Source organism: Platalea leucorodia (genome assembly GCF_965183815.1).
Source record: "Platalea leucorodia genome assembly, chromosome: Z".
NCBI lineage: Eukaryota > Metazoa > Chordata > Aves > Pelecaniformes > Threskiornithidae > Platalea > Platalea leucorodia.
In genome coordinates, this window is record NC_138858.1 from 67,713,362 (window position 1) to 67,738,202 (window position 24,841).

A 24,841-nucleotide genomic window follows, 5' to 3' on the forward strand; every position below is an offset into this window, starting at 1 on the left:
AGAAACTGATTAAAACAAAGAGTCCTTGTTTTACAGCACAGTGAATTTTATAACACCTAGCTAATGTTATTTATGATAAAGCTCAAATGCTTTTTCTTGCAGTATTGCTATATGTCAGGGATGCAACTTTAGGTTCATTATTTTTGTAATGCTTCTTAAATAACTCTTAAGCTGACAGCTTAACTGGTAGCTTTTAAACAAGGTCAGTGTAAGGTACCACTTAGAGACAGCTGTGTTTGTTGGGTTCTTCAATGAGCTACATATTGCTGCACAGGAAAGAGATGCAGATTTTTTCTCTTGAGTTTCCAGTGTTTCAGAACTGAAGATAGAAGAGCTGATGCCAAGATCTGATGAAGGATTCATCCAGCCGTGCAGCAGGCAGCACACCACTTCTCTTTGTAGTGCCTAGTTTCCCGAAGGGTGTCCTGGAGCCCACGCGAGGTATCCAGACTTGGAGTGGTGCAGGGGAAGAGCGAGTACTACAGCACAGAGCTGGTAGGTGCCTGCTGGCACCCCCCTCGCAAGGAAACGGGAAAATGCTGTGGCAGGGATTTACCTCAGGTCCTCCTGACACGTCATTTGTAGTTCCACGGGTGCTTCTGCTGGTTCACCATCCACAGTCCTGGGGCCTCTCCTGAGGGTAAATACTGACACTTTTTTCCAGAGACCTGTGAAAGGATTACTGTCCTCTTTGAAACAGAGCTAGAGGAGAACTTGTCGAGGGCCTCTAAATTTGCTTAGTACTAGACAATCAGACTTCCATTTTACTCCTCTTCATTTTTCTTTCTACTAAGTGTTTAAAGTAAAATTCTCTGAAAAGCAGCACTGGGAAGCAGTGTTAGGAAGTAAGAGCGAGAATGCCTCAGACTCCCTTGCCCAAATAGCTTTCCAGGAGTAGCTGAAAGCTTTCTGGGAGGGTGATCCAGCAGACAGCATAGAGAGTTCTGCTACCAGAACAAGTGCTGCAGTCACAGGCCTGCCTTTTATACAAGCTCCAGCTTTTCACCATCCCCAAGCAGCTTTAAAGCAGATTTAGTAGTCAGCAGAAGGCAACCCGTGCGTCTCCGGGATCAGACTCCTGTTCGCGTCTAGCTTTGCCATTAGTGCTTTTGTGCAACACTCCCTTCCTCTGATGAGCCTGATGACTTACTGGCTGCTCAATTACACTTAATTTTTTCCCCCAAGACATACACTTTTATAAGCCTAGCATGTTCAGATAGCATAGTGCTGAGGGTTTTAAATGAGCGGACATCCAGGTATTTTCTCATGCTTCATGTAGAGCTATCTGTGAGACCCATCTCTGATGGTATAAGCTCAGAGAAATGTCTTGTTTGAATGGAAAAGCACAAAAAAAACACTGAAGCAGTACATTTATGTTCTAGTATTTTATTTTGTAATGTCCAGTAGCACACATACAAATTTCCAGTTCAATCTGAACAAATATATATATATATAAGTATATATATATATATCTGTCTATCTCAGTTTTAGTGTTATCATTTTACTACTTAATCCTATTCTTGCCTTAGCTTACCACAGAGTTGTATGCTCTGTGACTTATAAAATGCTAAGATATGGAATACAGTCTGCAAGTTGACGTGAAGAGTAAACATACACACAGATTAGATGTCATGCCTGAATGGAGATGCGTAAATGCCATGTAAAATCTCCTGGTAGATAAAATAATTTCAACTGAAATCTAGAAAATTTCCTGAGAGATAGCTATGTATTTCAGAATGTGGAAGCATGTTTTCCAATAGAAACGCTCCATACACCTGCACTGGCTCTTTTCCGACCTGATAATAAGGAGCAGGTTCAAAATAATTTAAGAAAAATGAACAAAATACTTTTAAGTTGCTTTCAGTTTCTTCTTGCTTTAACTTTTTTTGGGTTTTGGCAATTTCTCACACACTCTCTTCAGTGCCAGCACTTTTAATCCATCCACTGCCAGCAATGGGTAATGTGCTGGGAAAAATCCGGGTGCAAAAAGATTTAGTGTAATTTATGATAGAAATTATAGAAATAATTAGTAGAGCTTTCAATTATTTTCAAAGGTTAGTGTAATTCAGTGTATGACTTTCAGCTTTTAGTGTTAAATAGTTAGAACATGTCAATATATAGAAGGTATAAATAACTTCAATACTGTTGTTTCCATATCTTCTTTTTTTAAAAGCAGCAGTCATAGTGACATTGATTTTATTTAAAAAGATATAATGCTTGAACTTAAACTGAGGTTGTGCCTCTTGCTTCTGAGCATAATTTTCACATCACAGAATTTTATTCTTGTTAATTCCATTAAACATGACACAGAGACTTGCTTCAGCTTCTTCTACCCACGCATCACTTCTACCTGGGCAGTAAATGAGGATAAAATATTCCACGTAGAATGCCTTCTATAACTACGTTTGGAAAGTCATCTGAAAAAAAAAAGAAAAAAACAAGAAAAAACCTTGCTTTCTTATCTATGTCAGTACAATATAAATGTTTTTGTGAAACTTAACTAGGTAAGGCCTCGTATAATTTGGGTTACTGCATCACTCAACTGTTTATCCGTGTTGGGGATGTGCTATTAGTAATGCTGTTTCAGCACTAAAGCCACTTTAGTGTAGCACTGGGCATTGCATGAATGCGCTGCCAGATTTGTAGCTTATTGATTTAAAGGGATGTTCTAATACTTAATGCTGCTAGGCTCCAGCTCTTTATCTGAATCTTTTCTCACAAGGAAGATGGATTACACTGGCAATTCAATTTCTAACAAAATCTCAATACACTTGAAGGAATTCCAAGATTGCTACTGGGAATACTTCAAAGCTGTTTTTCCATTGTGGTTTACAGCAGTGTTTAGACTGAGAAGACTTGAGGATGCCTATACAATCAGAGATGATTATTTGAGGCAGGAAAATTTCAGGCTGTCTAATCAACATAAAATGTCACATGTTACAAAAAGTCATCCTGCAATATCTGAAGGAAAAAACCCCACTATGTTCTTACCACAGATGTAGAGGAAACTAGCACTTAATTTTCATGTTAAATTCAGCATGAAAGAATCACCTGATAGAACACAATAAGAGATCCACACAGAGGAATGGCAGGATGTACATCAATGAAGTGAAAATATTTTTCAAATGCACCAACTCCTGCATTTTTAATGAAGGGTTTACTTAAATCACTGAGCACTAAGAGTAGGAATTTCTGATCACATCTTCCGATCCGAAACTTGCTAGTACACTAGGAAATGGGTTTGCCTAGAAGAACAGACTATTTCTGATACAGAACTTTCCACACTCATCAAATCTTTCCTTCACCTATCAGCCTACAGAATATTCAAAAAGGGGAGATACAACCTTTTAAAAAATCATTAAATACTTGATAAATTAGATCACCTAATGTGGCTGGGAATTAGGTTTTGCCCCTAATTCTTTTGCTAAAATCATTTTGGAGGTAAAAATATTGAGCAAAAAGTAGATTCGGGCTCGGTAAGAAAAAAAATAATCCTTATTAGCTTAAAGGTGTTATCTCATAGGTATTAATAAGGTGATTCCAGTGCATTAAAGATGTTCTAAACAGAGATATTTTGGGATGTTTTAATGAACTGCAACCTCCACCATAAACAATACATGCATAATTCTCCTCAGCTTCTCATAGTAAGTCATCATTATAAATTACTTGTTAATATTTTGAATCCAATAATGATTCCTCAAGTCCTGCAAGCTCAGCTATCCCAAATCACCCTGGTAGAATAACCCTATGCTGTTGTCATTAATGTTATTAAAAATACACTTGTAAGGGCAATCTGATGCTTTCCTTCTAAATTAAATGCTGCTGTTCCAGAAACCAGTTTTTACTGGTTCTTCTATAACATAGAGTATATATAGGAAAATGAGTATTGATTAAAAAAATGATACAACTTTACAGCATCAGATTTACTGCGAGGCTTTGTTGCTTAAAAAAAATCAAGCATATTAATTTAAGTTAAATGTATAAATACACCGAAGCACAGTCTTGCTGATCTGTGATACTAATATGGCTTAAAGAATTGTCAGAACAATTTTCAAACAAGCAACAGTAAATCTGAGGTTCCATTTTTTAGCTTCTGAGGTATCATTTTCAATTTGCAGCATTTTTAATTTTTACTTCATTTTTCTTCAAAATAGTACATAATTTTTTTTCCCACCTCCTCAAAAAGAAGCGTCCACCTTACACAAAAAGTGATGTGCTCGTGCACTCAGACTGTGTTAGATACATCATGAAAAAGGGAGTCCGAAAATCAATGAGGTTTGCAACTTTGAATCTTATTTTTGGAAAGTTGTCTTGCAACGCAACAACGCTTAAAGTCCAGCCACTGGAATAATGGCAAGACTATATGTCATAAGGACAGTGCAATGAGGGGAAAAAACGGTTCTTTGAGTATTGTGTTCCCGAAACAACTATTTATTTCATTAAACCCCCCCAAATACACAATTTCCTATTTTATGGGAAGATGTTAACACAGGCATTCCTGTATCCAGGAAAGACTGACTCCACTTCTGATCCAAACAACTGTCATAGTTCACCTTCTTCAAAGAGTACATACAATGAATAGTTATTTGCTAATGGACACTTAACTTTTGGTCATAGTTTGAACAGCCTTGGCTGCTTTTTACAAACGAATCGGAGTCTGTCAAAGTAAGAAGTGATCTGAGAGAGAAAATTTTAGAAAGCTCATCTACGTTTTCTCTGTGCTGTAAACTAAAAACACAGAAGAAGAATTAAAGGCAATAGTAGTTGTGTAAAAACTTTGTTTCTTTCTAACTAGGCTTGAGTCAACTAGTAGAGCCTCTAGACTTACGACTTGGTTTTCTGCTTCCTTTTTTAAACTACAACTCACATTCTGATTTGTGTTTTAATTCATTAAGTTAAAGAATAACTTGCAAATGAATTTGATGGCTTAGGGTCTTCAAATACAAAGAATATTCACCTGCCATATGAAATTCTAAATATTGTCTGTCAAGGCCAAAAAATGCCTTGGCAAAAGCCTGAAAAGTCGTTTGTTTCAGATGTCATTAATGAGGCCTACTTAATAATTAAACATGTCACACATTAGAAGAGGCTTTTATCTTAATCCAAGTAAAGCACCACTTAAAAGAGTAGTTGCAAAACTCATTATACAGTTCCTAATGATTTCAAGAAAAGGAAGCTTAGCCTTACTCAGAGTACACATTATGGAAGGAAGATAAATACCATCACAAAACTGCAATATCTTGGATAGAAGTCTTAGAGCAAAACCTTACATGTGGGCTGGAAACATTAAGCACCATCTTCATTTTTCAGGATAACTGTATGAAATCCCTTTTCTCTCTCAGAAATGGCATGGAACGAAATCATGTTCATAATTTACACCCTGCTCTCAAGGAATCGAAGTTTGCAATTAAGAAGAGCATTAAACAGTAAGATTAAGACACGCAATGTGGCTTACTCTAAATATTAGTATAGGTAGTAGCATCTGGACCAACTTTTAGACAGAGGTAACTCTGTGAGTGCCTCTGCATTACTGTTGTCACTTGGGCCAGGAGTGACCTTGTGAGGTGACCATCTCCCCTTAGTGTGCCTCGGTTCATCGATTTTGTGATTTGCACTCCAGCCGCAAATGGGCATTCAGTCCACACGACCAGCCTAGTGCCAAGTCAAAGTAAACACTAAATGACCCTGTAATGTGTCTTCCAATGTGGACCTTGGTCACACAGGACCTCTGCACTCGCTGTTTCACTGTAGAACTACAACAATTCAGTAAGACTCCATAGGGTCAATACTGTTGGGCCATGCTACTAGCTAGAGGGGACATTGCCTGCAAGAGAGACTATTTAACCCTCTCAAAATATATAAGTGTAGTGCCTATGGTTTTGAAAAACAGCTTGAAAAACCAATAGAATCACAGAATGGTTGCAGCTGGAAGAAATGACTGGTGGTCATCTGGTACAACCCCCTGCTCAAGCATGGACACCTAGAGCCAGTTGCCCAGGACGATGTCCAGATGGCTTCTGAGTGTCTGCAAGAATGGAGATTCCACCACCATTCTGGGCAACCTGTGCCAGTGCTCGGTCAGCCTCACAGTGACAAGGTGTTTCCTGATGTTCCCGATGTTCTTGTCCCGCCACTGGGCACCACTAAAAAGAGTCTGGCTGTCTTTGTCTTCTTTACACCCTCCCTTCAGGTACTTATGTACATCTTGAAAAAATTGCAAGGAAGTACACTTCATTGGCTAAGAAACTACAAGCAAAGAAGTGCTCTTTCCTAAATTTACTCTTAAAAATTTCTTGATTTTCAAAGCAGCTCAAGAACCTGACTCTTGATTTCAACACAGTATTTTGTAAAATCAAACAAAAATGCCACATTAAAAAAAAAATCTGAATTTGCAGCTCTGGGAGAAAATTCTCTCTTGAAATTGTATTACATTTTTAGTACAAAATTTAGTAGAAGTAACTAACTGTTCAAACAAGTAAAATGACAGAACCAGAAGGAACACACTACTAAAAATGGTATTTTTTTCCCTGCACACATTTAATGTAAGACAGAGGGTAACTTCTCCGAATTAATAATGCAAAGAACTTTTTATAAAAAAAAAAGAGTTTATAACAAGCTATTTCAAATACTCTTTTCAACCATATATTAAGAGATGAAGGCTAATGTAAATGTCTCGTGAAACATCAGTTATACTTAAAGTATACATTCTTTTTTTTTTTTTTCCCCCCATAAAGAGCTCTAGAGGTTATAAATGATAAGAAATAGTTACAATCCAAATGGAAATACAAACATGCTCGCAGTAGATCGACTGGTGTTTAGGGGAAAAGCACTTACAAAGGACTGGGCCTCTAAGTTCAAATCCTTCAGGCAAAACAGCCCAAAGGGTCAACAAGAAAAGAAAGGCAATGTTCTTCTGTCTTTTGATTTGAATTCTCGGTAGGTTTGTCTGAGAGAACAACTGGGGGAGAAAATTCCACCCTTTTATAAATCACCCACCCCACTTAGTGTTTTAATGGTTTCTTACACAAGAACTATTGTTTTATTGGCAGGTTATTAGATTTTGGACCAGTGTCATTTGACTAGGCCGGTATTAATAATAGTGTGGTTTATGTGGTGCAGGGCAAGATCAGTAAAGCGCTGTTAACAGATGACAGGTTTGATTACCGTTGGCTTTAGGCAAGACATATGGATCCCTTAGGAACAGCAGCACAGGCTGGTGGGACAGTTTGCTGGAAAGGTCAAGAACAGGGATGTCAGTATCAAGGGAGAGCAAACAGAATATTCTACAAACTAGCTTTGATAAAGTAAGATGGTCGAGCCGCACAGGAGCCAGGCTGGTGCGTTTCTGCACACCAGTGCTGCCCAAAAAGGGCAGGCTCCATCTCCTGGGAGCAAAGCTCATTGCTCCTCAGCCACACAGTGAAACCGTCAATGTGAAGCTAGAAGTGAAGGGGCTGCATTCAGGATGGGCGGCATGCGGCTGGCTTTGAGACCTCCTGATCCTGTTCTGCCCCCTGGTACGTGGTGTAATGCAGGCTACAAGATCACCTACAACCAGGCTCCACGGTCTACAGGCTCTTCAGGCCACAAAAGACACTCAAAATTTCACCACGTTCTTCCAGCCCCTAAAGCGGCTGCTGTACACCTCACCCATGGGGAGAAAGTCCTCGGAAGCCCCTCACGAGGATGTATCCCACCCTGGTCATGGTACAGACATTCTCCCCCAGCCAGCACCAGCCCTCTCGGCTCTGCTCTGTACGTACACGTGCCAAGTAGTGCAACCAGATACATACAGAGCTCTGTCAAACACACAGACTCATAGAATCATAGGGGAGAACCCAAACCTCTAATTCCTTCTGCTAAATCTTCTTGCTACGAAAAATACACTTCAGTGGGTAAAAAACATTCCCAGAAATATTTCAGAGCTAGCAGTATTCTATTAGGGTTTTGTAAGGAACTTCTCGATACAAGCATAAGGATGCTCAATTCACACTACAAATGGATGGAGCTAGCACAGCTGGTGAAACTTGCCATATTTAACACACACATCTAATTTTAATGCTAAACTACTGCTATTTTGTCAACTTCAAGGAACAAATACAGTAAACGTCAATAATTTCAAGTAGTTTATTAATCTGGTGTCCTAGAAAGAGTAGCAATCAAACTCACCTTGATTCTTCAGATTCTGTTTCATCAAAAGAGCTGCAAGTAAAGTGAGAGGAAACTTTGGTTAAAACAAAATTAACTCCACAATAAAAAAAACCCAAATCCTTTAAGAACCATCAAAGGGAGCAACCTTTTTCTGGTCCGTAGCTGCATAATGCAGTGTGATGAAATGAATGTGGGAGATAGAATCATTTTAGAACAACCACTACTTGGAAATGACAGCATCCATTTTACTCTAACAGATTCACATGCATATCTATCTATGTATCTATGAAGTGATGGGGTACAGTCCCACTGAGGGTATTAGCTGATGTCAGTAACTACAAGTGAAAACTATAAGTTTGTTAGTTTCTGAATCACTCTGGGGACCGCCCTGGGCCATAGACACCTCCGAGTGTAAGAGGGCCTCAAAATTATCTCCACTTTTTTCAATTCTCCTTCTCTCCACTGCAGATCCACATAGCCTCCCTCGAAGTGGAAAAGGGCTGCACAGCTTTCTGGGGAGCAAGTTCTGGTAACGTTGCTGGATTTTGCAACTATGTCAGCTCGCACAGCAAAACAAATTATTCTCCCTACAAACCTTAGAGCTGCAGATGGTAGCAGAGCTTCCAGTTACACTGTTTTGGGTACTTCTGTAGTCATTACACTCATAATAATCCTAAGATTCCTTTCTCTCACCCTGATCAAGAACCCTTCCCAGAGGAAGGGCAATGGGGCCATTGGGGTAGATGTTATCAGAAAGGTGAAAGACCCCATTTTCAAAGACACAGAGGGAGATCATAAAATGATCACAGAATGAACTTCTATTTTGTCCAGCTACTATGACCATAAAACACACACAAAGGCTTTCTGTGCAACTTTAGTGAGAGTTTATGCATATCTTACGAAATTAATTTCAGTAGATACTTCAAGATCTATGAGAAAACCATATTTTTCTCATCTAAACTCTCCTTTGCTTTCCAAGAGTATTACATTAAACCTCACTTCTGTCTTTGAACAGGCTGGATTTATTTTACCACCTTTTGGGGATATATAAACATACTTAACGTGAACCTAATGCTCATTTATTTTACAGTGTTAGAGTTGGCCACAGGACCATTTAAAGTCAATGGAATTGCATCAGCACTGAGTGGATATGTGCCTTTTGGCCTCCATGTATTTTTCAGTAATGAGAGCTTACCCACAGCTTTCTGCTTTTGGCAAGGTGGGTACATGGCGAACGTTCAGGAAATCGAGAAATATTTTAGGGAGCTCTTCATTTTCTAAAATGACTGTCTGTAAAAAAAAACAAACAAAGGCACAATAGAAACCCAAGATTTTTTAGTATTTTAGATATTTCACACTTTTGTTCAAGATACCAAAACATTTCCCACTTGCAACACTTTTCAATTCTTCTTCATTTTTTTTACACCTATTTTGGAGTGCTTCATTTCAATAGGAAAACCACAGTTCTTAATGAATCACATATAAATACATTCAGCTTATGCTACCACACTTTTTTTCACCTGCCATCACTGGTGCCAGGCTAGATGCCTCTCAAGTAGAGATGTCTGATTCTGGAACTAAGTTATTGGCACACTCATTTATGAATAAAATTCTGTTTATTTAAAACATAAAATAAAGCAGCTACAGCTCAGTGCTTTCAGGTTCACCTCAGAGAAGACTCCTGTCTGGCACATCAGTGGAAAAAGGAAGTCTCCACTTCGTGCAATTGTATTAATGCATGCCTTGGTAAATGCTAACAAGGGAAACTCTTTGCTTGGCTTGACAGATCAGCTTACAACGTACTCCTTGTACCTGTGCTGTGACTCCTAAGGACAAAGCTCTGACCAAAGAGCTGCTGGCTACACCTGCCACATTCTTCCACTGCAATGACGTAATGGCCAGACTCCATCCTCCTTTGTTTTTGCACTGATTAAGATGATTTACAATTTTCAGTAAATTAATTACAGGTACACTTAAAAATATGTAGCAAATAAATGAGATGCTTAGGTGCGTGTTCATCAGGAAAGAATGACTTTTAAAGGAAACACTAGATCTCTGACAGTTTCATAGAAGCAGACCAAAAATAATCATTGATCTTTAATTTTCACAAGACAAACAAAACAGTTCATGCATTCAACCAATGTCTCACCTGAAAGATTAAGCCCCTATTTATTTACTGTTCATGCTGCCATACATTCTGATAACACATGTACTTCACAGGCAAATGAAAGCCACAAGCTCTTCCCTAAAGAGCTTTCCTTCATAAAGGCCTGGATTCGGAGTGAACGTATGCATGGAAGAAACTTCACTAGATTTATAAATAAAATGACTTGTACAAGTAAAGCTATCCATGTTCATCCTGTTCGTTTTCACACCCTATGCTAGGAGAAACAAAACCTAGAGAAGAAACAAGACTGCTGATGGGAAGAAACATTACTCTGTTTACATTCAGGAGGTAACTTATCCCTGCCTGTGTATTCTTTTACATTACAATATCACTAGGGAGACACAACGGTACGTAGAGGATAAAAGGATCACAGAAAAAAATAGGTTGGAAGAGACATCTAGAGGTCATCTAGATTTTATAGCAGGTTTTATAGCAAATCGTTAGTTGTGTAATGAAACCCAATTCGTGTAAAAATTACATAAGATGTGCATATACGTAAAGACAGAAACAGATTTGAAAATAAAGATATTTGAGAACTGGTTCTTTTTTTTGTTACATTTGCAAATCTGAATTCAGAGTCTACATTTCTTCAACAGCTGAGGCCATCACTAACAAGTTTGAAAAAAAGGAACAGGGAAAAATGCAGCTTTTGAACTTTTCTGTTCTAGATTTTAATGGATGTAACAAACAGGGAGGTCTGAAACGTTGGCAAGCGTTAAGCCTTTCAGTTCACCTCTATATGAAGATGCTGCATTAAAAAATGCCACTTCATTTGCATACTGCAAAATCAGCACTCTGCTGCTGCAAAATTTATCCTGTTCTGCATTCAGGTTATGCACAGAAGGAGGGGTGGAGGTAGATGCATATTCAGAGGGTGTGTGAACTGCATAACAATGCATATGATTTGCTCAAATAAAACCATCTCACTAATTATATGCAATGAAGAACTGCAAAAAGTTGTATAAAGATGTTTAAGGGCATCCAATGCTTATGTGCAACCTCATACTTACATCTCCTGACAGCTTTTCCAAAAGCTGAGCTGCCTGCTGAGGCTCCTGAACAGAACAGTGATTGTCAGGGAAGAAGAGAAGGATACATCACTGTGTAAAAGGAAACCTCCCGACAGCTCTTACAAACCTATTTGTTTCTACTTCCACTCACTCCAGATTAATATCTCATTCTATTTCTTTTAGGTTTTTTTTCACAACATGCATCAAGTCACTCCAAGCCCTGCTAACCCTGCCCTGACCAAATGTATTTCACAAAAAGACGTAAGCAAATAGCATCTGTTGTTGTGTGTTAATCCATATAGTTTGTTAATTGTCAATAACTCTGCTTTGGTGATCAATAAACTTGAAAATGTAGAATTTGCAGAAAAGCAAAGGCAATTTTGCACTGCACTGTATTTTGGATGCTGCCTCTGTTGATTGGGAATTTTGTCATTTCCAGAATTTTATGAAGGGAGGAATGACTGCATTGAGCAAAGGAGGATTTTTCAACTGATGCAATGTGATGTACATTTTAAGGAATTAAAAAATAAATGAAGGTAGAAGTTAATTATACTAATAAGGGGGCAAATTATCTTCTGGCTTGAATTCATTGGCTTCGATACAAAAAGAGACCAGCACATAATCCATTTATTTAATACACATGGTAGAAACGAAAGGAAAAGAGAAAAAAAACCCTGGGAACAACAACAAAATAAAGCCAGCCACACTGGATTAGATGTGTCTGTTGAGCTGCATTTCCTACCTCTGGTCGTGGCCCAAAGTGGATGTCCAGAGAAAAATGTAAGCATTCTCAACTTTCTATTTAAGTTAAAAAAATACTCTTATATCAGAAATAAACGTTATCATAATCGGCTTAATTTACCTGGAACAACCCATAGCACAACAGATTTTTGACTTCTGACTGAAACTTGTAAGAAATACGTATTCTGCAAACTTGATGATCTTTAAATAATAGCTGAGCAGAAAAGGAACCAGCAGGTGTAGCCTCTAAACCACTATCTGTAATTTGTGATGTAACATCCTCAACCGTAGCCTTCATTCAAGTGAATATATGACATTGGCTTGTAAACATGACTGCTACTTTGTTTGCTCTGCAATCAGAAACATAAAGATATATATTTTCCAAAAAAGAAAACCTCACAATTAGGCTGTTAGTAATGTGAATTTCTAATTCATCTGAATTCTACCAAGATCATAGCAATGAGTTTCAAATACGGGCCCCAGAGTGCTAAGTAGACTAATTTAAGAAAAAAAAAACAGCACATGTATTTCCTTCCTAAAGCAAATAAAAAAAACCCCAAACTAAAATACCTAACACAACCTCTGGCAAGTGATTTGGGAGATGACTCCAGAAATACATTTTTCACTCATTGATTTCAGCTGAACTAAGAGTATAAGCGCCATATTTTCTTAGAAAATCATAAAGGGTGTTTATCTGTTACTGTCACACTTTAATGAACTACTCCGTGCTTCAGGAAAAAAAAAAAAAAAACCACAAGGCAGAGCCTGATGTTTACATCAGCAGAAATGTCTTTTTCATCAAAAGGGTGCAATTATTATTATGTAACACAAATCACAAAAATCCCAATTTTTCTACCTTATCAGTTTCATAAAATCATGTTCCCTAAGGATGTCATTGATTAGTTGCACATGTTCTTCAGTGACATCTGAAATACTTAATTGTCGGTTATCTTTTCTCCTTCAGCAAGTAAAATATAGTCACAAAATTGCAAAGGGACTTGTTCTGCCTTAACCTTAGCTAGATGCCATCATGCAGTGGAAAACAGTGCTAAAATATCACAGGATAATGCTCTCCAACAAGGGAGACATATAAACAGCATAATGATTTCCCACGAGTTTCCTTTTTAGAAAATTGTCACTAAAGCCAGGGTAAATGGTGACATATCTTCACAGAGGACACTGTGAAATCGAACACTGGCATTCTAGTTAGGTCCAAACCTACTCATCAGCCAATTATAACAGTAACTGAACATCTTGCTGAAAACCTGAACAAGACCACTTGGCTAACCTTAGGAGATCATGCCACAGGAAGGCATCATTTTCACAGATTTTTATTATTATTGTTGTTGTTTTTAATGAAAAAAAGATTTAAAAAATAATTTCTTACAATCATCTATCATACTTTTTCAAGGTTGCTGGAACAGCTGTTGGAAGGGAAGAAATGAGAGTGGGGAGCTGCGTTACAAGGTTTTTAAGAGTCCTTACAGACTTTTCCATTCAATCGGGTTTAGTTTGAAATGCTGTACTGCTAGGGTGAAAAAGTTCATGACAGTTTTTCCTCTCTTCACAGGGAAAGATGCTTCACAATACCTAATTCAGTGGTGCAGCTAAAATGGGGGAGAAGAAAATCAATACATTCCAGCTACAGTAAGTAGGCTGGAGTGTCAGTCTCCACTGGGACCAAAACCCACATCTTTTAGAACACTTTAGAGTCTATATTCCTCTATTAACCTGCTTTTCCTGAACTGCTTTACACAGTCCCATGAAATGATAAAAAGGTTACCAAAAGAACATATTAACTAAAAACCAAGTAGACGAAGGAACCAGACTTCTAAGAGCAAGCTTTCCTTTTTTTAAAGTAATAGCAGATAGAATAATGTTTTATATTACTCATTGCAAAGACCTATGAAGAAACTCACTCCCTTCTTCAGTGAGGATGTTGTTATAGGTTATCAACAAGAATTATTTCTAAATAAGTTGTCACTTAAATTGTCATAGTAAGGACTTAACTTTTCATTGCTACCAGAAACATTCACTGATGGACAGTTTTGTAAGAAGAGGAGGAGGCTATCAAACACGCCTACAACTCTGTATAAAGATACAAGAAGCATGCAAACACACATACAACACAAAAGTGATGCTCCATATGAAGTACCAGCTAGCTAACACTCCCAGGCTGTATATCAAAGGGAAGTCAACAGTAAGAGTGCCATCTACACAGCAGAGCTTGAAAGGGAACAAGATACTGACTGTAGGTATTATATGTCAAAATACTTCCAACAAAGATCCATAAGTTACTATCTGAAAGTTAATGTAAAGTCACAAAAGCAAAAGAAAAAAAAAAAGGCCCAGAGGGGAATTGCACCTCTGAACTTCAAGGCTGGAGAATAGCAGAAAAATTCCCGCACCAACTTTCAGATCAATTTGTTATACTTCCAGTGAGCTTAAAACTCACCAGATATCTCCTGAGTGACAAATCCATCTATCACAGCGTTCTCAAGCTACACACAGGGTAAATGAACTAGATGGAAGGGAAGCCCAACAGGTTACATGACTGCTGGATCACCACTGAAAATATGTATGCAGAAATTCATGACAGTGTCTATAAGCTATTAACTTTTTTACTTAAGCCTTACCTAACCTAACTTTAAAGCGTTTTACTAATTTTGATTAAAAGTACTACCAAGTAAGTTTTAAGGTAATGAGTACTTTAGTTAGAAAGCTAGTTAATTACAGGTTTACAGTTCCAACTAATATTTAACTACTAAGTGCAAAGTGGATTGATTTGAGGCTAAGTGTACAAATATAACCCATTTGATGTGAAAAATACCATATTGAATTTTTTTTCGAAAACTGGGAACATAATGTAGCAGGAGCAAACAGTGAATCTCTCTGCAGCAAAACAGGAGACTAGCCCTTGAAAGATTAGAAACAAAGTACAACAGACTACAGTTCCTTTGAAAAATAAAAATGAAAGGAAGCAGTCAATATTATTTCCTGAGACACTGCTCAAAGGATTGAAGGTTAAGACAAAGCTGGATGAGAAATGAAGAAATCAACAGAGCAAAAGGAAAAGAAGCAGAAGGGCAGAATGAGTTAATGATATTAAAAAAAGTTAGTAGGAACAAGAAAGGCTTTTAAAAATAAGTAACAGGAAAAAGTAGTACAAAGAGTAAGCAGATCCATTAATGACAAAGAAAGACACCAAAATAAACGTTGATTTTAAAATGGCTGAATTGAAGTGTTTTTTAAAAGTCAATGGACCACTAAGACAATGGACAATTAACAAGTAATTAAGACCATGTCAATAATTCTGCTGATAACAAACAGGTGCAGGAATACCTTAGACAATAATATATATATATCTCAATCAGTAGATCCAGAAAACACACATCTAGGATGGTAAAGAAATTAGGTAGTTATGCTTGGAAAAGTCTTCTCAAGAGTACAGGGGAAAAAGGTTTGGAAAAAAGCAACCCCATTTACAATACGTAATACAACAATAGGTAAAGCAGAAGAGCTTTAAACTTGCAATACTCTTTTCTGAAAGCTTAAAGGAACTAAATACAAATACGCTGTAATGAAAAAAAAGCCTCAACATGCAGGCTGCAAACTACAACACCTGGAAAGTTTGGAAACTGGTAGGTTTTTTGGTTTCTCACACAGTCAGATGCTGCTGTCCTTCTATGCTGATCCTTGTGCACTGAAGAGGAGGTCAGATGGGAAAAAGAAGCAAAAATCCACAACAGTATCTGATCAGGTAATTAAAGACTATCATAAATACATACTCTAGTTTAAGGCACATAAAGCTGGTACTGAAAATGTCAGTTCTAGATTTTCCAAATTTGCAAGTGTTTCTTCAGGCCTAAGGCTGTTCCTGTTGTGCTGGTTTTGGCTGGGATAGAGTTAATTTTCTTCATAGTAGCTAGCATGGGGCTATGTTTTGGATTTGTGCTGAAAACAGTATTGATAACACGGGGATGTTTTAGTTACTGCTGAGCAGTGCTTACACAGAGTCAAGGCCTTTTCTGCTTCTCACACCACCCCACCAGCGAGTAGGCTGGGGGTGCACAAAAAGTTAGGAGGGGACACAGTTGGGACAGCTGATGCCAGCTGACCAAAGGGATATTCCATACCATAGGACTTCATGCTCAGCATATAAAGCTGGGGGAAGAAGAAGGAAAAGGGGGACATTCGGAGTGATGGTGTTTGTCTTCCCGAGTAACCATTATGCGTGATGGAGCCCTGCTTTCCTGGGGATGGCTGAACACCTGCCTGCTGATGGGAAGTAGTGAATGAATTCCTTGCTTTGCTTTGCTTGTGTACGCGGCTTTTGCTTTGCCTGTTTAACTGTCTTTATCTCAACCCATGAGTTTTCTCACTTTTACCCTTCCAGTTCTCTCCCCCATCCAACCAGGGGTGGGGTGAGGGAGCAGCTGTGTGGTGTTTAGTTACCGGCTGGGGTTAAACCATGACACCTCTAAATATCGGGGTTTAGTGCATGGTCCTGTCTTCTGAGTATGTGATAATCCATTCTTAGAATCATAGAATTGTAGAATCATTTAGGTTGGAAAAGAACTTTAAGATCATTGAGTCCAACTGTTAACACTGCCAAGTCCACCACTAAACCATCTCCCTAAGCACGATGTCTACCCATCTTTGAAATACCTCCAGGGACCGCAGCTCAACCACTTCCCTGGGCAGCCTGTTCCGGTGCCTGACTACCCTTTCAGCATAGAAATTTTTCCTAATATCCAATCTAAACCTCCCCTGGCACAACTTGAGCCTATTTCCTCTCATCCTATCACTTGTTACTTCACAGAAGAGACCAACCCCCACCTCGCTACAACCTCCTTTCAGGTAGTTGCAGAGAGCGATAAGGTCTCCCCTCAGCCTCCTCTTCTCCAGGTTAAACAACCCCAGTTCCCTCAGCCGCTCCTCATAATACTTGTGCTCTAGGCCCTTCACCAGCTTCCTTGCCCTTCTCTGGACACGCTCCAGCACCTCAGTGTCCTTCTTGTAGTGAGGGGCCCAAAACTGAACACAGTACTCGAGGTGCGGCCTCACCAGTGCCGAGTACAAGGAAGCGATCACTTCCCTAGTCCTGCTGGCCACACTATTCCCGATACAAGCCAGGATGCTATTGGCCCTCTTGGCCACCTGAGCACACTGCTGGCTCATATTCAACTGGCTGTCGACCAGCACCACCAGGTCCTTTTCTGCTGGGCAGATTTCCAGCCACTCTTCCCCAAGCCTGTAGCGTTGCGTGGGGTTGTTGTGACCCAAGTGCAGGACCCAGCACTGAGCCTTGCTGAATCTCACACAGTTGGTCCTGGCCCATCGATCCAGCCTATCCAGGTCCCTCTGTAGGGCCTTCCTACCCTCCAGCAGATCAACACTCCCGTCCAACTTGGTGTTGCCTGCAAACTTACTGAGGGTGCACTTGATCCCCTTATCCAGATCATTGATAAAGATATTAAACAGGACGGGCGCCAGTACTGAGCCCTGGGGAACACCACTTGTGACAGGCCGCCAACTGGATTTAACTCCATTCGCCACAACTCTTTGGGCCCGGCCGTCCAGCCAGTTTTTACCCAGCAAGGTATGCCCATCCAAGCCATAAGCAGCCATCATCAAGCCATCAGCATTCATCACTGTCAGATTTAAACTCTGAACCTTCAGCATATACTTTTAGTTTTCCTTTTTTTGTTGTTTGGATCCTCATCAAAGGATGTCTCTAATTGAGGTCATAAAATACACAGAAAAGTATTTGCTTGTTATAGTAACAAGTCAGCAGGATCACAGAGTATTCCTCCAAAGGGCCTAAGGGAACTCACTGATGAATTTTCTGAATTAACATCGGTCTATACCATATTGTTTACGGCTGCTTTAGAACCGGAGGACTAAAAAAAATGACAAACATAATTTAAATACAAAAAGAGTACCATGAGAGAACTGGGGATTTATAAATTAGTATGCCTGTACCAGGGAAGTCAGTTACAACTACAATAAGGAGTGGAATTAATGGGCACATGGATGAATATATCTGGATGGAAAAGAATCACAGGGCTGCTGTTAAGGGAGACCCTGTTTCAAAACTTACTGCAACCCCTGAAAGGATCAACAAGCACAGATAAACGTGGGCCTGTTGACAGAGCGTACTTTCATTTCCAAAAGGCTTTTGACAAAGAACCCCACCAAAAGCTTTAAGGCAAACCCAGCAGCCACGATCCTTGCAAAGATAAAGAAGTAGTTACAAGTCCTGAAAGAGAGGTTAGGAGAACATAGCCCAGAGTGATGCATACTGGAAAAAAATAACAAACAATGATGGGCTTTAGTTAGTGATCAGAGGAGTGAAATGCTGGGGACTACAACATATCCCTCAAAAGATAAGCTTGCTATCCAGCAGCAATTAAAAAAAGCAAATCAATAGTTTATTAGAAACTATTAGAAAAGGAATCAAGAAAATATTAGAAATTATATATTATTATTACAAAAAAGGAAGGGCTTTAGATAGAAGGAGGGACTTGTTCATAGAACAGGCAGTTGAACCATGAGCCACAGAACATTGCAGAAAATTTATATGTGTTTAAGAAGAGACTGAATAGACTGATGGAAGAGGAATTAATTGAACTGAAAATGCATGGAAATGGAGAGCATATTAAGGAGGAATTATCAAAGCATATTCTCTCTCTTCTCCCTCATGTACCTGGTTTTGAGCACTATCAGAGGCAGGCTATTCTCCCAGAGGAACCGCTGGTCTAATCTGCTCCAACTATTATTTTATGCTATGCCAGCTGAGTTACACGGTTAATTGTACAAGTCTGCAGTAGCAGATGGCTCTCCCAGAGAAGGAAGATAGAGCATGGCCGGGAGATGGCCAACTCACTCTCTCCTCCCTCCATTTCGCTCATCCTTTGTGCCATTCAGGTGGTTGAAAGAGGCTGCTCCCACCTGCCAGTCCTCACCAGCAAAACCCCATGGTGAAAGGTAATTTGTAGGCTTTTGTGCACCCACAGCCCCTTAACTCCTTCCTCTCTGAGCATTAGTGAGGGTGGAGATTTGCTGAGGGGACATGTGAGCTCTGTTCTGCTTTGTGGACGGACTGCCAGGGATAGAGGACCAAACTGGAGGCTGACCCGGTGGGCAGCCAGCATCCCCATTTGCAGGCAGTGAAGAAGAAGGGGTGATGCAGGAATGATAATCCAACACTTCTGACACTTGCTGTCAACTCTGAGAAGTTTTATTTTAGAAACATGCACATTACTTAAAGATTTGCAAAGCCAAATGATGTTAGGAAAAAACAAAGATAGAACAGAAAAGAGTTACTGGAACACAACAGATGTTTTAAGAAAACTTAAAACATCACTTGGAACCAAATATTGCTTTTCTTGTTTTACCTGTATTGAATACAAATTATCTGAGAGAAAATAAATTTCTGAATGTAAAGTAAAAGTGAAATGACTGTTATTTCAATTCACTACAAGTTTTATGTAGACAGGCTGCAAGATATATTAAAGTAATTCACACTTCATTAAAAACAGTTTGACAGAGAATACAGTTTTAGCTGCAGAATGACTGCAGTATTTGTATTTTCATGTCTACTTTCTAGACATACTAAAATATATAAAAAATATTTTTCTCTTGTTATTGTTTCATTTCAAAGAGGAGTTTGAAAAAAAATATCGCCTATTTCTGCACAGAATATGTTTACTATTTTTTCCTACACTGCCATATTTCTATCTACTATATTTGCTATGCTTGTAAATAGTCCTTTATAAGGAGGAAAGCTATGAGCAAGCTCGAAGAAAAGGCAGCGATTAAAGAACTAAGCTCACTCCATTCTTCAGAGCCAAACGCAACAGAATGATACCTCAGCAGTCAGAGAAACAGAAGACTAGCTCTGCAGCATGACCGACTTTCTCTTGATCCCAAAAAACCCCCACTCTCTGGATAATGACACAGACTATCTGTTAAGACGCAGATGTTTGATTTTTTGGTCAGATAATGTGGTTTTGGTCAAATAACACATCTTCAAAAGAACCGAAAAAGCCCAGAAAAATACTGAAACATTTAAGAATAGCCTTGAAATAGCATTTCCACTTCTTTTTTTTGCTTCATAAGAAATGTCCCTCAGCTCTAACTCATTTTGCTGGTTTTGCTGGGAACAAGGAATGAGTCAGGTGGTTGATGAAGCCTGAGGAAGTTAGCTATGAAAACAAGTCTCGCTCTCCACCAGAATAACAATTTCATGCAAATGTCATATCAAAAATCTAGAAATCATCTGAGGATGATTTCCTCATCTGCATTGTTTCCACAAGGTACTGTAACAAAAATGCTATTCAACTCCACAATTGCTTCTTATTTTGTCTCCCTGATATTTTCTTGTCAGAGGTTTTGGGTCAGAGGAAACTCTTGAGAAATGACTCGACATTCCCTCTGAAACTAATTAGATTAAGCAGCAGGTACCCACTCCAAAGTCCAAACAAGAGAATGTAGAAAGCAGAGGGAATTCACTGCACCTGGGGTTAATGAACTCATTGTGTCATTTTTGCAGAGGTAAAGAAGGGGTAACATAGGTGACCAAATATATTTAGGTTTATATGGTGGCGTTTTTGGGGTTTTGTTTTTTAGTTTTGAGTGTTGGTAGGCCTTTCAGCACAAAATGTGGTGTTAAATAAGGACTCTAGGCTATTTTTGCAATGTTGGAAGAGTAACTGCAAGGAAATCAGTAAGCTTAATTTTAAAAACTCTGAAGCTTACATTAAATTTTAATCAGCTTAACAAGAAAATACATGTTGCATTTTCAAGACATTTACTTACCTTTAGCAGCAAAAGCAAGGTAAAAATCTGGTTTGTTTATTTTCTGAATTATTTATATACTAACAATTTAGTCTGATATCCCGATTCTGTACTTAATGAGGTGGTTGCTTACACAAAGGCAAAGAAGCACAAAGTCAGTTTTAACCACTAACAAAGTCAGAAATGGGGGGGGGGGGGGGGGGAGAATAGGGGGGGGACGCTGAGGAAAACCAGAGTCAGTCCTAACAGTATGAATAGACACCACAGGAACAGAACAATAATATAAATGTATTTGTTTTAATTTGTGACAGCAACTGTTATTGTAGAACCACTGTAACAGAGAAAACTCTGTTTAAAAACATGCACTTTTCCAGGTCCCATTAAATTAACTTCTGTTTGTAATAATTCTTATGTTTAAAACATTTCCCTAGCCCCATAGGAGAACAAGACCCAATCAACTTAGAACAATGTGGTAAATGCTGTGCTGACAGCATTAGCCATTGATTCAAAAGCATCTGTTTTCTGAAAAACTCACCAAGGTTTGTTCTCTCTGAAAAACATCCATAAGAAATTTCTACTCTGAATTGAAACCAACAGGTTAAAGTCAAAGATTCAGACAATCTCTTCTTGCCTGCTTATGCTACAGAAACAGCATAACAAATGGTCGAGATGTAGTCACATGTAACCATATGGATATTAAAAAAGCTTAGAAAGCATTTCATAAATTACACAAGCAAGTTGGAATCAATGTCAGAGAACAGAAGTTTGAACAGATGAAGTAGGACATTTTTTAACAGACACTAATATGCACGTTTAAATTAAATTCTTGATAAATAACTAGCTACTAACTATGCTGTGAGAATATTTTGGCAGGGGTCATAATTCATGGATTATTTTCATTAAAAAGGAAGACAATATAAATAACATGGAGGATAGCAGGGCAGTCATAACCCAGTAAATTATTTTATTTTCCCAAACAACAACAGAGCAGGAAGATGCTCAAGACTGTCCAAAACTCAACAGTAAGCACTTCCAGCAGTAAGAGTCACTGCATAACAGTCAGGTGGGCAAGGAAGATTTGAATATGTGACAATCACGTTGTCAAAATATTTAACTGGTCTGGTTTTGTCATCAAGAGGCTGGTTTTGTTAACCCTAATGCCACCACACTTGTGGATCTTGACAGACGGGTTATTTCTATGCTAAAACAGATTGATCAAGGACTGCACCCTGCTTCTCAGTACCACCCACCATACTACTCTTCCAGAAATAAGACTTTAAATTATCTAACATGTTTCATCTTACAACAACCATTCCTATGCTCTATTTACTGATACTCTCTTCTATTTATATTTCATTAAAATCTGTCAAATAATTAAAGATTTCGTTTGTGCCAAAATTCTGCATTAAATATCCTTTCAAATAAACTTTCAGAGAAAGCTCTCTTTGTCCATCCATCTGTGTGTCCCCTCCCCACACCCCCACCCCCCCCATTACAGGAGAGGTCCAACAGCAAATTCTTAAATTATTTACTCATCAGTGAAATGAACTGTTTGCAGAATCAAGCACAGCATACTGCAGTATGATTTTGTCTTGCTAAGGAGTTGACAGTTTTTACACAAGGAAAAAACATGTATAAATAAAAAATACAGCAGCTAAGAAGTGTGGTGTAGAGTCTGCGATGCTAAATTCTCGATGTTCTTTACAATCTTAAGTACTTGCTTGCTCATGGATTCAATCTGCAGTGGGAATTAATGTTACCAGAAGTGCTAGAACTAGACAAAGTAATTCCCTTTCTTTGTAAGCATACAAACGCTGCTTTCTGTTTGCATGGAGATGCTAACAGAAGTCACAAGGTTTTCCTTGTCTTTTCTTGTAAAAAAACCCAACCCCAAAACAATCCCCAAACCCCCTGTCCTTCCTTTTTCACTCCCGCCACCCTGGCAAAAAACCTCACCTCTCTTTCAGAGAAATGAGCATGCCTTGTTACATGCTGCTCTGTAACTATAGGAGCAAATCAATAGCAGCTGAATGCCATCTGCTTCGGGCAGCAGAACAGCACCAAAAGTGTGAGCAATGCATCTTCCCTTATTGAAAGGTTATTTTATGCAAGTAAACAATTCATCGTCTTCTTGCACGCTTGATGCTCATTTACCACTTTTGATCAATAAAATATGCAAAACAACAAAAAAATTGAATCCTAAGAGTAGTTCTGATGCCAGTGTGATAGTTAATCAATATCAGGTCTCTGTTCAGTAAGGCAGGCAGTAGGGTAACTCCTTCATTGTATGAACCCAGGAAAAAGTGTGGAAATGTGCCTTGTTGCCTCTAAAATGCATCAAGAGAGTAAGAAGCACAACTTTTATCCTGCAAATTAATTGCATTTTTTTCCCCCTCACTATGCAAAGGGTACTTATGCCAGCCTGCCTGATCATTTGTTGCAAAGAATCTGCTGTTATGCTGTTGACAGAGCTATACTATCATTAACACAGATATTTGGTTAAATCATAGCAATTACAAGACATACTTTGGACAGCAATCCACTCTGTTTCCTTCTAAAGCTGCTTTACCTTATTAAGTCTTGGTTTTCAATGTATTTATGTTTCAGGTGAACTCAGTTTTTCTGTTAAAAACAAACTGCTATGGGAATTTCTTTTGCACAGTGTTTCTTTTAGTCAGACCACAAACTGCCTTATTACATTAAGCCTCCTGACAATTGATTCAAGTAGAATACTTCTCTCCCAACAAAGAAAACGACATCATTTTTACAGATATCGCAGAACAAAACCTCCAATTTAAAGTTTCCTAAAATAATACAAAATACTTGAAATAACAGTTGCTGCTCACAAAGGCTATCTACTCTAGTGAGCCATATATCCTAATATTAAAAAAAAATTAACTACTGTCATTTGAAAGGCAATTTTGCAGATATCACAAACACAAAGCCACAAATTGCGTTGCATGCTGTATGTTCTGATCTGCACTTAATACTGCATTTTCTTCATTATTCTTTCCTTCTTGTACCTGAAAACACAATTATTCAGGTATGTGTCCTTTACTTTCAGTTATCTGAACTGGGAAAAAAGCTTGGTACACTTCTGTAAAAGAATATCTTATGCAGGGCTTCCATTTAAGAGAACTACCAAGTACAAGACTTAAAAAAACCAAAACAACACAACTTATTTTCTCTATATTTGCAATGCAAAGACACTTCCCAATGTACTGGTCATGGACTTCCAGAAAAGATTTATTAAAGTGAAACCAAGCAATACTGAATAAAAAATAATTTCACAATCAGATTAGAACCAAACACTAACTTGCAGTCAAGCAGCAGCACTTATACACAGGAGAGACAGAAAATCTCTTGTTCATTGTTCAATTCTCATAATTCTTACAAAAACAAGACAACTGGAAGAACATATCTATAAATCAACTTGTATAGAGTTTTTAAGGCAATTACTGGTAATTAATAAAGTGCACATTTGCACATATGAAAAAAATCCTTCTGACCAACCAATGAAACTTATCAAATGTAAGATAGGTTTGGGTTTTGGGTTTATTTAAATCTGTGAATTAGAGGCAGATTTGTAAGCAACAGTTTAAAATTTTCCTTTATAACCTTGTAAGACCCCAAACATTTGTAGTTATAACAGGCATCTGCCCCTTCTACATAACAAAGCTTGGATCAAGGTCCTTCTGCATGCCTTCTTCAAAAATGCTTATGAGTTTATATGAACTCCAATATACAGCTTGATCGCATTTATAGAAGCCAAAACAATTTTGATCAAATTAATAATACAGAACATAGTAGTGAAAGTGCAGTAGCTTTTAGTCAATGACCCAACTAGCAGCAAGGGTATAATTTAAAGTCAGAAATTTCCAGTGCATGCACTGTTAGCCACAGTGAACCTGTTACTGCTCTAAAGGGAATTGTTTGCCTCTTATTAGATTTTCTACAGCACAGCCATAAG

At 38.4% G+C, this 24,841-nt stretch overlaps 1 protein-coding gene across 2 annotated transcripts in view; it reads right to left on the reverse strand.

The window, feature by feature from the left end:
• Positions 1-2,332: 2,332 nt before the first annotated feature.
• SNX24 (sorting nexin 24) overlaps positions 2,333-24,841 on the reverse strand; it is a 94,272-nt gene continuing 71,763 nt past the window's right edge. For both annotated transcript variants that reach the window (XM_082335569.1, XM_082335570.1), the window contains 4 exons: positions 9,347-9,441; positions 8,170-8,202; positions 7,165-7,229; positions 2,333-2,417 (listed from right to left, as the gene is read on the reverse strand). In XM_082335569.1, the coding sequence (XP_082191695.1) occupies positions 2,347-2,417; positions 7,165-7,229; positions 8,170-8,202; positions 9,347-9,441 (264 nt within the window). In that variant the 3' untranslated portion in view covers positions 2,333-2,346. The remainder of the gene's footprint in view (positions 2,418-7,164; positions 7,230-8,169; positions 8,203-9,346; positions 9,442-24,841) is intronic.